General features: G+C 38.0%; 1 protein-coding gene and 1 long non-coding RNA gene across 3 annotated transcripts in view; one reads left to right on the top strand and one right to left on the bottom strand.

Annotated features, from left to right (window-relative positions):
• Window positions 1-4,555, top strand: LOC123875701. Its single transcript, XR_006798196.1, has 2 exons — window positions 1-1,754; window positions 2,082-4,555. It is a non-coding gene; the product is annotated as an uncharacterized LOC123875701 (long non-coding RNA).
• Window positions 4,556-5,095: 540 nt separating this feature from the next.
• The window catches only part of LOC123875693 (tyrosine-protein kinase Src42A), an 87,267-nt gene continuing 80,240 nt past the window's right edge, over window positions 5,096-12,122 (bottom strand). For both annotated transcript variants that reach the window (XM_045921680.1, XM_045921679.1), the window contains exons 4-8: window positions 10,500-10,827; window positions 9,499-9,677; window positions 6,793-6,949; window positions 5,592-5,845; window positions 5,096-5,236 (exon numbers count right to left, since the gene is read on the bottom strand). In XM_045921680.1, coding sequence (XP_045777636.1) covers window positions 5,637-5,845; window positions 6,793-6,949; window positions 9,499-9,677; window positions 10,500-10,827 — 873 coding nt within the window. In that variant the 3' untranslated portion in view covers window positions 5,096-5,236; window positions 5,592-5,636. The remainder of the gene's footprint in view (window positions 5,237-5,591; window positions 5,846-6,792; window positions 6,950-9,498; window positions 9,678-10,499; window positions 10,828-12,122) is intronic.

Genomic DNA, 12,122 nt, shown 5'->3' with positions numbered 1-12,122 from the left:
CTACACCGTTATACAAAACATCACATCATTCTGTTACTACAGCTCTAGACCCTGTGTTACACGTAAGCGAATGAGAAAAAATATACTTTTGTAAAATAACTGTTTACATCTTAGTGATCTATAGTTTCAAAAATATTATTTTATTCGAATCAAAATATAAATTGAAATGTACATTTTCGAAGCGTATCTCGCTTACGTGCAAGAAGTGAACTCAGTAAAATTTTGTGACGTAAAAATGTATAGAATTTTTCGAGGCACCTTATCGAAATACGTAATTAGAAAACTACTTTTTGTGCGCCATACTTCTCTGTCTTATTAATATAAATCGTGATTCGTCTCATTACACTAAAACCGTTTTCATAAAAATTTGAACCGTTCGAATTATCGGGATCCTATTGGAATGGTCGAGAAAGTGGACTTTTGTATCGGCAGTAGGTACTCTGTTCCAGCATCAACATTCTAAATACATTCAAAACTTCAATAAGCACATAACTACATTCTGTACTATTTATTTACAAGTGCGAGAGAAATTCATAAAAACAATTTTCGCTGACTGATCGGAATAGTCATCAATACAATGAACCTTACGAAGATACTATTTAATTGCGTTTAATTGTTCTGAGGATGTAAATAATGTCCCAGGAAATATTGTCGCAAGTGGTCGCGAAAATAAGTAAATACTAAGCACCGGGGTACAATAATACAATAAATATTGCACATTTCTAATACAGTGCAGCTTTTGACGAACGAGTATAACGATGTCGGTGTTTTACATGTACCAACAAAGCTAACAATATTACGTTAAACCTAAAAATGTTAGGATACAAAACCTACACGATATTCAAAAATAGGTATTCCTTAGGCCAAATTTATGTCTTATCTTTAATTTTTAAATAGAAATTACGTCACCTATCGTGTCTTCAAAAATAATGTTAGATTAGCTATTATTTGTGGCAACATTAAACTTTCCCTTAAACTAAAGTCTTGGCACAAATAAAATATCAATCGAGGATACGTATTGCGTTATTATGATAATTGATACTAGATAAGTATAAGACTACACGAGGACGTAATTACGTTTACAAAGTACGTAGGAAACTCAATCGGAGCACACGTTCAATTAAATAAAAACACCGTAAGTATTACGCATATAAATAAAACGACACGTTCAAGACAAACGCACGTACGAAAGCGTATAAATTACATAAATAAATTCCTAAGCCTAAATACCCTCAGAACAGTTAATATGTATTTATATAAAATTCAGTTCTTTAATAGGATTATTTGGCATCTATCACCATAATCGTTTATTCTACTTTAAACATGGTACACGAAGGTGAAAAATACCGTAATCCGATGCGTCTCTCCGAACATAATCCCTCATGAGTCAAGAGATACGCATGAGTAATAAAAATCCCTGCCGAACCTAAATTTCCTCCTAATCACACACATGCGCGGCCCGCGCCGCGTCCCGCCCGCACCCCGCGTCCCGCCGCACCCCACAGCGCCTCGCGCCCCAGAACTAAGTGGACCGAACTAATACGAAGCTAACCAGACACTAAACTGCTTCTAGCCTCAACTAAATCTACTATTTCGCTGTCAAAAAGCTAGGATATTTTAAACTCAATTCGTAATAACAGCCGACGATTTTATAACTATATCCAATACCGGTATTAACGTCTAATAATAATAAATCGTATTTTCGGCGAACGTCCATATCAACGACTTATTCGATATAAGAACTGTAAGTTAAGGTGGATGCGACGGGTTTGCCCGCGAAATTTAGTCGTGTAGACAAAGTAGGCTTATGGCACTTTAATTGCGCCAATGGCAGTATCATCCTCATATTATCATCATCATCTAGTTATATCGACTATATAACTGACAAATTAGTTGATACTACAGCTAATTTCTTAAACTGGATCCTTTCAAGTAAAGATTGTTATATAAACCTGTGAGGATGATACTGCCATTGGCGCAATTAAAGTGCCATAAGCCTACTTTGTCGTATTAGTTTATAAATTGCGTAAAAGCAAATTAAATTTGAATTTCGCGGGCAGACCCGTCTCATGCCCCTTAAGTAGTTAACCTATCCGTACGCTAAAATACATTTAGAAAAATTGTAGGCAGTCTAACTAAACTTACTATCGACATCGAAGAGTAATAAAATTGTGTAAACGGGCAGTGAGAGATGGCCGCAGAGCGTACTAAACTCGCAACATCAATTCCTTGCCTTGAGAGAATTATTCACTATTAATGTAGTAACGGTACTTAAAATCTTATCGTATATTTGCTTATCGTTTTTAGAACGACGAATTTCTTATTCGGTTTGTTCGTCTTTCTACAATTTTATTTCCCTTGAATCGATATTAGCCATTAAAAACATCGGCTACATCAACATTGGGGTATAAAGTGTCAAGTCCGCGTTACCTAATTTTTATACGAACATCGCACACGCAATCAACTATTTTTTTATTTTTCTATACAGCGTAAAATAATGTTTGTTTTTCGCAGCAGAACAATTTTATTTTGAAACACTTGAAATAATTAAATAAATATTCATCAACTCGAAAGCGTGAGAACTAATAGTAATTCACTAAACATAGCGTGCTATTCGAATCGCACGCGCTGCCGACAAAGTGAAAATGTTCCGAGCAAAATAAGCTCTCGCACGTAGTGATATAGCATAAACTGGCCTGGAAGCACGGCCATCCGCGAAGTATTACTGTGGTTCGAGGTTGCTTTCGAGTTTTGTTCTTGAAAATAATTGTAAATCTGCCATTTTTTGATTCTATTTTTTTTTTAATAAATCGATTGTACTACCAAGATAAAATAGTTTTAGCTGTGGGAAAATAGCCATTACACGCTGTATTGTGTATTAGTTCAACAATATTGAGCATAAATAGCAAAATAAATAAAATATTATGTCAACAGTCTAATCAATAATGTATAAAATATAATGAAAAATAATATTTATATAAGATTGCGTGCGTTATGTACAAGAAAATTTTGATTCAGTAGTATACCGCGTTGATATACCAAGCTTGTTATTCTGAACATGACAATATATACTAACAATACACCAAGTATACATTTTTCTTGAATTTTTTAGTCATGAAAGATAACGTCGCATCCAATGTATTGTTTTTACAAAAAGTGATATTTGATGAACAACATCGACTATTCTACGCACTAAATAGAAGGAAAAAGTAATTTAACATGTAATTAGCTTATCTCTATCGCTCACTTTAAACTATTATATGTGCGAGCGAGAGGGCGCTATTTAGTGCATAAAATATGTTTTTTTAGTTGCCTACGATATTATGATGTAAATAATCTTAACGATCATGAAATGTTTAGAATTTTTCTTCATTGTATATCAACATTAAATCATATTTAAAGAAAAATCTATAGTTCCTGTAATGTCTTTCTATAATTTATGTAACAAGTAAAATTAACATATTAGATAAAATTCTCTATTGGCCCCCATACACACGGCCGCTTTATGGAGGCTTTTGACGTTGCTGGTTTCAATGTTGGCTTGGAGTTTCAACAGACGTTTTTTAACGCGCGTCATAAAAGCGTCCGTGAGAACGAAGGCCTGGTGTATGAAATCGCGACTTTAGGGTAATCTAATGAGTGTGATTCGATGTTATCATGCAGGGTAGGTGTAGGAGAATGAATGGGGCGATGTGGAGTGACGTGCTACGCGATACAATATGACTAAAGCGTTACAATAAACTTATGCTTACTTAGTTATACTTTCTTCCTCAAATAAGGTGTATATTGTAAAATATTACTCTCGAACGCTCTGAAATGGACATATCGAGGCTATACAGCTAAGACCCAATACGTCATTATTATGTTAGGTGGCGCTTATTGAGTTTTACCAATATACCCTCGATATACAAATAATGCTGGGAGAGATGTGCCATAGAAAATGGCAGTTTTTGACGTGACAACGTCTTATAATTCGATAGAGCCGGCTGCACGCACGAAAAAACATGACTCATGCGGCGTTACCTCGCTCTGAGGCGTTCCATGTAAGGCTTGAAGTGCAAGCGAGAGCGCGGAACGAGCGACAAAGAAGCACAATCGGCCTTTGTTGTCACGTTCAACTATCGTCAGTCAGTAAACCGACTTTACAGACAACCAATTTTTTTTGTGCCGATCGAAGCGGACCACCGAGGGTACCGGGAATTAAAACTGACACTTTGTGTCAAATGGTTTTCGTGTTGACAGACGTCTCATCACTAACATTTAGTTCCGAGTACGCTCGCATGACGCTCATTGCTGCTAAAATAAAGTTGCTTCAAAAACGGGTCGGCAGAATCGTAGGTCCAGCGTGTATTAATAGAGGTCAGTGACCTCTATTAATAAAAGTGTTTCTTAAAAGCCCTTTCAAAATGCCAGCTCAATTTTTCAGAGATTATCCAGAACATTATTAAGAATAACAACATAAGACCACATTTTATACCCCTATTTGAGGAGACAAAATTTCAACATGAAATATCAGATCAAAGTAAGATTCACTTATTTTATCGACCAAACTAGTCGGGATTCAGAATAAAACCTGATTATTCAAACAAATATTGATTATTCCAAGAATGGTGAGTGGTCGGCACTTGATTTAAATACTCATAAATAATCATGTATTTAAATAGTCATGTATTGTTCGCTTTAGTCATATTGAAACCCAATTCTGTTACACATAAAACTAAAGTTAAACTCAATTCACAGTTCTGAAAGAATGCCATCTCTTTTCATACTATTCAATCCAGAAAAGGATGGATAAATTTAAAGGCCAGAGACAAATCAAACGGAAAAATGCGCGCGATTTTTTTCGGTATATTCTCCGCGTCGATATGGCGCTCCCCTAACTTTTAAATGTTACAATGTAACAGAATTTCGTACACGTGTTTCCATTAGATTTGTCCCTGAAATGAGTGAAGCAATAGTTTTACGTATGTCATGAATTGGTATGGATGTCGGTTTAGGGCGCGCGGTAGAGCGTATGCGCGGCGTGGCGGTGGCACAGCGGGCCCAGGCTCGCCTGCTGCAGCTGGCTCAGCGTGGCGGCGTGCGGCATAGCGGCGTGGCCGTGCGCGTGCGCCGCGTGGCCACCGTGCGTCGCGTGGCCGTGCGCGTGCAGCCCGTGGTGCATCTGCAGGTGCTGCATGGACGCACTGCTGTGCAGCATGTGCAGCTCCGGCGGCATGTGATAGAGGCTGGGCGTCTGGAAACAAATTAATTTTTAACTCACTTTAAAAAAAAGGAAGAGTGAGAGAGTTTCTCAATTCGGTGCGGTTTTTTTATAGAAACGATTTGGCTGGCTTAGGCAAAATTATGGAAATAACTCATTCACTACGTAGTGGTAAAAAGGTAAATAATAACAATCAATATCAAATAATATAATCATCCACCCTATTAGAGTCTATTATCATGATTATTAATTTGATCTTGATTAGTACTGAAATGAGACTGAAATCAATATTTTAAACGAACGCATCATGCCTGGGCAGATGTTCTCTTGCAAGCCCGTAACATGTGCGACATAACAACAAATTCAAGATGTCGATATGATGACTCACGTGGTGCGCGTGTGCGTGTCGGTGGGGCGGCAGGGAGGGCCGGGCTCAGTAGGCCGACGCCTCCTTGTACTCGGAGTTGTCCATGGTGAAGAAGTCCTCGAGCTTCCACTGCAGCGTCTCGAAGGTGGGCCGCTTGAGCGCGTCCTTGTGCCAGCACTCCAGCATGATCTCGTAGAGCGCGGCGGGGCAGTTGGGCGGGCACGGCATGCGGTAGCCGTGCTCCACCTGGTGCAGCACCTCCGCGTTCGACATGCCTGCAACGACCGATACACGATATTGTTAACGTGCCTACAGATTCCTGAAAGGCCGGCAACGCATTGGCGGTTCCTCTGGTGCTGAAAATGTTCATGGGTGGTGGCAATCACTTAACGTCAAGGCCCGTCTACTCATTCGCTCGCTATTTTACATACTGTTACAGTACCACATTTACAAGTCGCGTCGGCAAAATTCGTCAAAGCCGAATAAAACTGAAGATACTACCAATGACGGACAGACTTTATTGCTTGAAGCCAAGAATCTTTTTGAATTGAAATCAATCATTCTTTAGCTTCATTTACGGCGACGAAATATCGAAAGTAAATAACAACCAAAGTTTTAAAATCTTGGAAAACCTTAAAACCAGTAAAATTTACAAGTAAGGTTATTTCAACAATGGGAAACCCATTCAACTGGTGTCCTTTTGTCATGTACAAGTATGTATTGTCTCGTTATTTTTTCATCGAAATGCATCGTTTCAGCTTTGTTCGGAGAGGCAAATTTCATGTTAATCACTTACCACATATACATGTAATGTATGACAAGCAACAATAGTTGCCAATTAGTTCAAGTAAAAGAATATAAGGATAAGACGTCAATACTGTGTGGCCCTTTTTTCAATTACAATTTAGCGCTTTTCTGTAATCTCATCTGAAGAGTAAACACATTGGTTTCTACGTAAAGTCATACTGAGCGGAACCCCTCCAGCTAATTGTATAAATTTCCAAACAGACATAACTTTTAGGGCCAGTGCAAAGTGCTGTCAAACGTCTGTTCAAGGGTTTAAAAACTAATCATCTTCGTCAGCCTGTAGACGACCACTGTTGGGCCTAGGACTTCCCTAATGTGCATGACCACACTCAGCCCCAGCATTGCTCATCCAGCCATTACCCACAACCCTCTTTATGTCGTGCTGGAGGACTAATGGAAGCTGCATTTAAATTACCTGGATAAGGTATGCGGCCGTATGTGACGAGCTCAGTGAGAAGGATGCCGAAGGACCAGACGTCAGATTTGATGGAGAATTTGCTATAGTTTGCCGCTTCAGGCGCCGTCCACTTGATGGGGAACCTTGCACCGACGCGGGCTTCGTACTCGTCCTCCTAGATACAAAAAAAAAATAGTTTTAAAAAATCAGCTATTATGGGAAGTAAAAAGTTGGAATAATATTTTACTGAAGGACACACAGATAAGTACAAGTCAAACGAATCCAAATTAGAAGGACTTCATATTGTTAGCTATTGAGGAATCCTCCTCCAGCCTCCATTATCATACCTGCTTGATGTCATTATATTGTCATCAATCGCAAAATTAATCAGCCTTGTGGCATGAATGAATTTTCTCGAATCTTTAAAAAAGCGATTGCTCAAAGACTATTGTTTAGAGATTTATGTAGAGCTGAATGAGCATTATTCGTGATGCAACGTGTCTGTATTGCGTGGCTAGGGTTGAAACTGGGAACAAATTATACAATTCATGATCCATCAAGATGATTGCATCTAGAATATAATTGAGGTAATTTAAAAAGATAGATGATATAATATCTATTGTCTATACTCGTCCTTGCCGCATAGTTCTACAGGTTGTTTTATATTATTTTATAAAAATATTGGACTACTAACACTATCTTAAAAACTATTGTGATTTCTACATAAGTGAGAATTTATGACGACAAACTGCTAATTCAGTTTTATTTTTTAATTATTTATTATTCTGACTTCTGTATTAATCCATCCGTAATCTGTCCACGTTGTTTATGTTAATGGTATGGATCTTTTTTGACGAATGACAACGCTGCAAGGTAACTTATCGACAGTTTATAGATAGATTGAATCAGAGATTGAATATAGAAACCGGGTCTACAAGTTATGCTATTCTTTTTCGCCGTAAACATTGTGATAACAGGAGGTGACATATTTGTATTCTAGCTGAAATAAATGTGGTTGTTAAGTAATAATTTACATTTTAAAAAGACAATATGACCTATTAGAAATGTAATAAATTATGCAACAAAGTCTAGCTTCAAACTAAAACAATAAACTTTTCTCATGACATCAGAAGTACGATAAGAGTACTGTGACATCAGCTCCATGAAGGAAGCCAGCCAAAGGTGACACACGAGATAGTACAATGTGACTATTAAGTAATGTTATCATTTTGAAAAGACAAGTGTAAATTAAAATTTTATAACACCGCCGACAAGTGAAGGTTACAGTAACTAGGAAAGAGCTGATAACTTTCAAACGGCTGAACCGATTTTCTTGGATTATAGCTAAGAACACTCTCGATCAAGCCACCTTTTAAACAAAAAAACTAAATTAAAATCGGTTCATTAGTTTAGGAGCTACAATGGCACAGTCAAACACACGCCCAACTTATAACCCCCCCCCTTTTTGGGTCGGGGGTTAATAAAACACGATCAGTGTACACCTACTAATAGCAATCTAATCTATTACTTAGTAAATTCCTCTATTGCGATAATGCATTTATTATAAAATTAATGATATTACTACTTCGTTGTTCAAGATTAGGGGAAAGCTTGATTCGTTTTAATTCGGCATTAAGACTTGAGAGCAGTTTCATAGAAAATAGATTAAATCGTGAGAATAAATGTTGGATCGACATAATCTTTATGTATACTTATTATAAGTTATGTTGGAGTGAATGTTTATTGTTTGAAAATTATCACTCTCGGCTGGAAAGAAAAGATAGAGAGCTTTTTATACAAATCAATTTTTACAAGTGCTTTTGTATAGTTAAATCTATATCTATGGCCTTCCTTGCACAGTATTCGTTAATATTTGTAAAACGAAATTTATACCAATATTCGTAAAACATCCAACCACTTCGTTCAGTTATCTTAATGGCAATCACGTTTTTAATTATTTATTGTGATCGCAAGGCCGTAGCATTAATTGCAGTGGCAAAATGGATGCAAACGACGTAATACTTAGTTAACAAGGTAAAGAAAACCGAGCAAAAGCCGTTTGCCGGCGACATTCTAGCTCACTTCATTTCACTTTGAGGTTAATCGCAGTGGGTGGCTAAACCCATACCGCAATGTTTTGTGCCGTTAATAGATACCACAAGTTTTCTACAAAGTTGCCCATAACTCAGCTATTTGCCTATTTAAATACGAAATATCAATCATATCATATTATGGATTTTGTTCCAATAATATACCTAAACTGTTTAATTACTCTAGTACTAGATATTGCCCGCGAGTACGTAAGCGTGGATTTATAGTTTCTTAGGGTTTTTTACCTCAAAAAGAAAAACGGAGCACTTATAGGATTACTGTGTTGTCTGTCTGTCTGTCGTGTCTGTCAAGAAAACCTATAGGGTACTTTTTTTTGACCTAGAATAACGAAATAAAAAAGTTTCAATTTTCAAAGTAAGATAACTATACCATTTGGGGTATCATAATGGAAGGGTTTTACCTGTACATTGTAAAACAGACTTTTATTTATTTTTATGCATAATAGTTTTTGATTTATTGTGCAAATATGTCGGGAAAAATACCCGAGTACGGAACCCTCGGTGCGCGAGTCTGACTCGCACTTGGCCAGTTTTTATTCTTTCTTTCAAAGGCGTCGGAGTACTGTCTTCTTATACTGTATGGTAAAGTGGTTGGGTTCTCATGGTGGCTTACCTTGATGAGTCTAGCAAGGCCGAAGTCGGCGATCTTGACGAGACAACCTTCGGCGACGAGGACGTTCCTCGCGGCGAGATCACGGTGGATGTAGTTCTGGGACTCCAGATACGCCATGCCGGCTGCTATCTGGGCCGCCATGTCTATTAGCTGTTGTAGCTTCAGACCACGGCCTTTACCTGTGTGCCAACAAATGTTGTTTTTAACTAACTTTCAGAAAAAAGATTCTCTCTATTGCAATTTTTTGCAGGGTTACTGTCCGCCTAAGTTGTGGAAATTCAAGAACTGTTACTGGTGAATTAATAATGTATGTCTCAAGCAATGACTTCATGACTGAACTCCAAGTCCCAACTTCTAAGCCCTGTTGATGCAGGGTACTGCACTCCTAAGCCGTGGGGATTTAGGAACTGTTAAAGGCACAGATTTAGGATTAAAGGTGAAGTGATATTGTAGGTACCAAGCAACGACTTTATGATTTAACTCTTCTGTCTGCTAGCTTTTCACAGCCGGATTTAAACGGATGGTTTAGCCGATTTTGACGGAATTCAGTACAGGAAGTAAAGGAAGGAAGGAAATAAGCTACTTTTCGTCCCGAAAATCAAAGAGTTCCCCACGGGATTTTCAAAAACATAATCTATTGGCTACAAAGATAGCTTGCATTCCGGAGACGGATATAGGACATTTTTCCCCGAGAAAACAAGGTTCCCATGAGAATTTTTAAAAACCGGAACTTACGCGGACGAAGTCACGGACATCACTTAGTTGATTATAAAATCGGGAATATATTAAAAATAGATAATATGCTGTAGATCTCCCATTAAAGTATCGATTGTTTACCTAAGTTGCGATGCCTTCAGAAAGGAAATTCATCCGTTCTTTATTTATTATTGCATGTTGGCGTGTCTAATGTATTGTTAGCAAAGCTAATTTAGGTACAACAGACATTAATTCGTAACATTGTGTTAGTGGGCCGCGAGGAAAATGTGATTTGCTACTCTTACCTTGTAAATATTCCAAAAGCGAACCGTTCTTCATCAACTCTGTGATAATGTAGATAGGCTCCTCTAGTGTGCACACGGCGTATAATTGGATAAGTTTGCTATGCCGAAGTTTTTTCATTATCTGAGCCTCTGCGAGGAAGTCCTTAGGGTCCATTGTGCCGGATTTGAGCGTCTTGATGGCGACTGGCGTAGTGTTGTTCCATAACCCTTCCCAAACTTCGCCGAATTGTCCGTGACCCAGTTTCCGGACGAATTTGAGTGACGAGCGGTCGATTTCCCATTGATCTCTCGTTCTGTGCGAGAGACCTTCAGTAACCGGTTTCTCCACCTGAAAAATACGTAATTGTATAAAAATAAAGAATGACTATTGGTCAGCTTTTCCATTACTAAATTTAGCGGAACAATGGGGCGTAAAATTGTGATTGTCATGCCTCCTTATGTGAATAGTAATAGTTGACTGGAACTGTGTAGATACCTAATGACTTTTACTTGCAATTAAACATGTATTCAGAGCTCATCATACACTAAATTGTTACAAAGTACCACGCTAACGTGGACTTAAGTCCCTAAAGACTGTATCTTATAACGTAATATACAGATATAGGATAGGTAAAAATCAAGTGATTCCGGGCAATCCTAGACGGTCTAATAAGATTTTCAATGAACGATCTTCATTTATATTAACACACCTCTCAATTTAAAATAACTTAATGCCTTGATGATTTTTGCTAAAGGCTCTAACAATGACTTGTATTTTTATAAACAGTCTGAAATCTGCTTATCGTGCTAATTTTGGGAACTAGAGTGTTTCTACAAGAATGCCATAATTTCGGCGAATCACAGCAATTATTCAGATTCTAGCAGAGCACGGAGCAATGTCATAATCGAGGTTTGTGCTAAGGAGGCTGTTCAAAGGTTATGTATGATTTGTTTATTTAATAGCGCAGACTGATAGGCGATGTGTGGATATCAGGCAACCTGAGAAGTGTAGGTATGTAATTTTTAATTCACAATGCGTAAGTTGAAACCGGCGCGGCGGTTGCAGGCGACGCGCCACGGCGGTGGCCAGGCGACCGCGAGATCCTACTTACTACCTACTCCGGCGCTGGTGTTTCTATCATGTCGTGATCAGTCAGTACCTAATAATACATATTTATAAATAAATCCTTCAGCCATTCATTTCATTTCTTTATTTTATTGAATGGCGTGAATGAACTTTTTGCACGCGTGGTTATTTAAAAGGTCTTTTGTCTACTTTAATACTAGTATAAAAACCTGGGACGAACTGGGAACGAGTCGTGGTCGTGGCAGACCACGCAAAAGATGGAGCGATGAACTAAGTTACTGTGAAATAGAGACTAATGACGACAAACTGAATTACCATTTTTCCACCGTTAAAATAATTTAATTTAAACATACCGGATACAAGACACGATTCATCCGTTCCAGTCCGGCGCCCATACAAAATATACAATAAACTACATAGCTTTAGACGGAGCTTCTTAGACCGTGTGATATAATTTACAGCCTATATAACATTATTCACTCGGGGATGATGTAACTATCTAACAATAAAGAATTTTCAGAAACGGAGCTTTAGCTCTGGAGATTACCCCCTACGTA

Source organism: Maniola jurtina, chromosome 20 (assembly GCF_905333055.1).
Source record: "Maniola jurtina chromosome 20, ilManJurt1.1, whole genome shotgun sequence".
Lineage (NCBI taxonomy): Eukaryota > Metazoa > Arthropoda > Insecta > Lepidoptera > Nymphalidae > Maniola > Maniola jurtina.
Note: the sequence above shows the minus strand (reverse complement) of the source record. Positions and strands in the feature narration are given on the sequence as shown.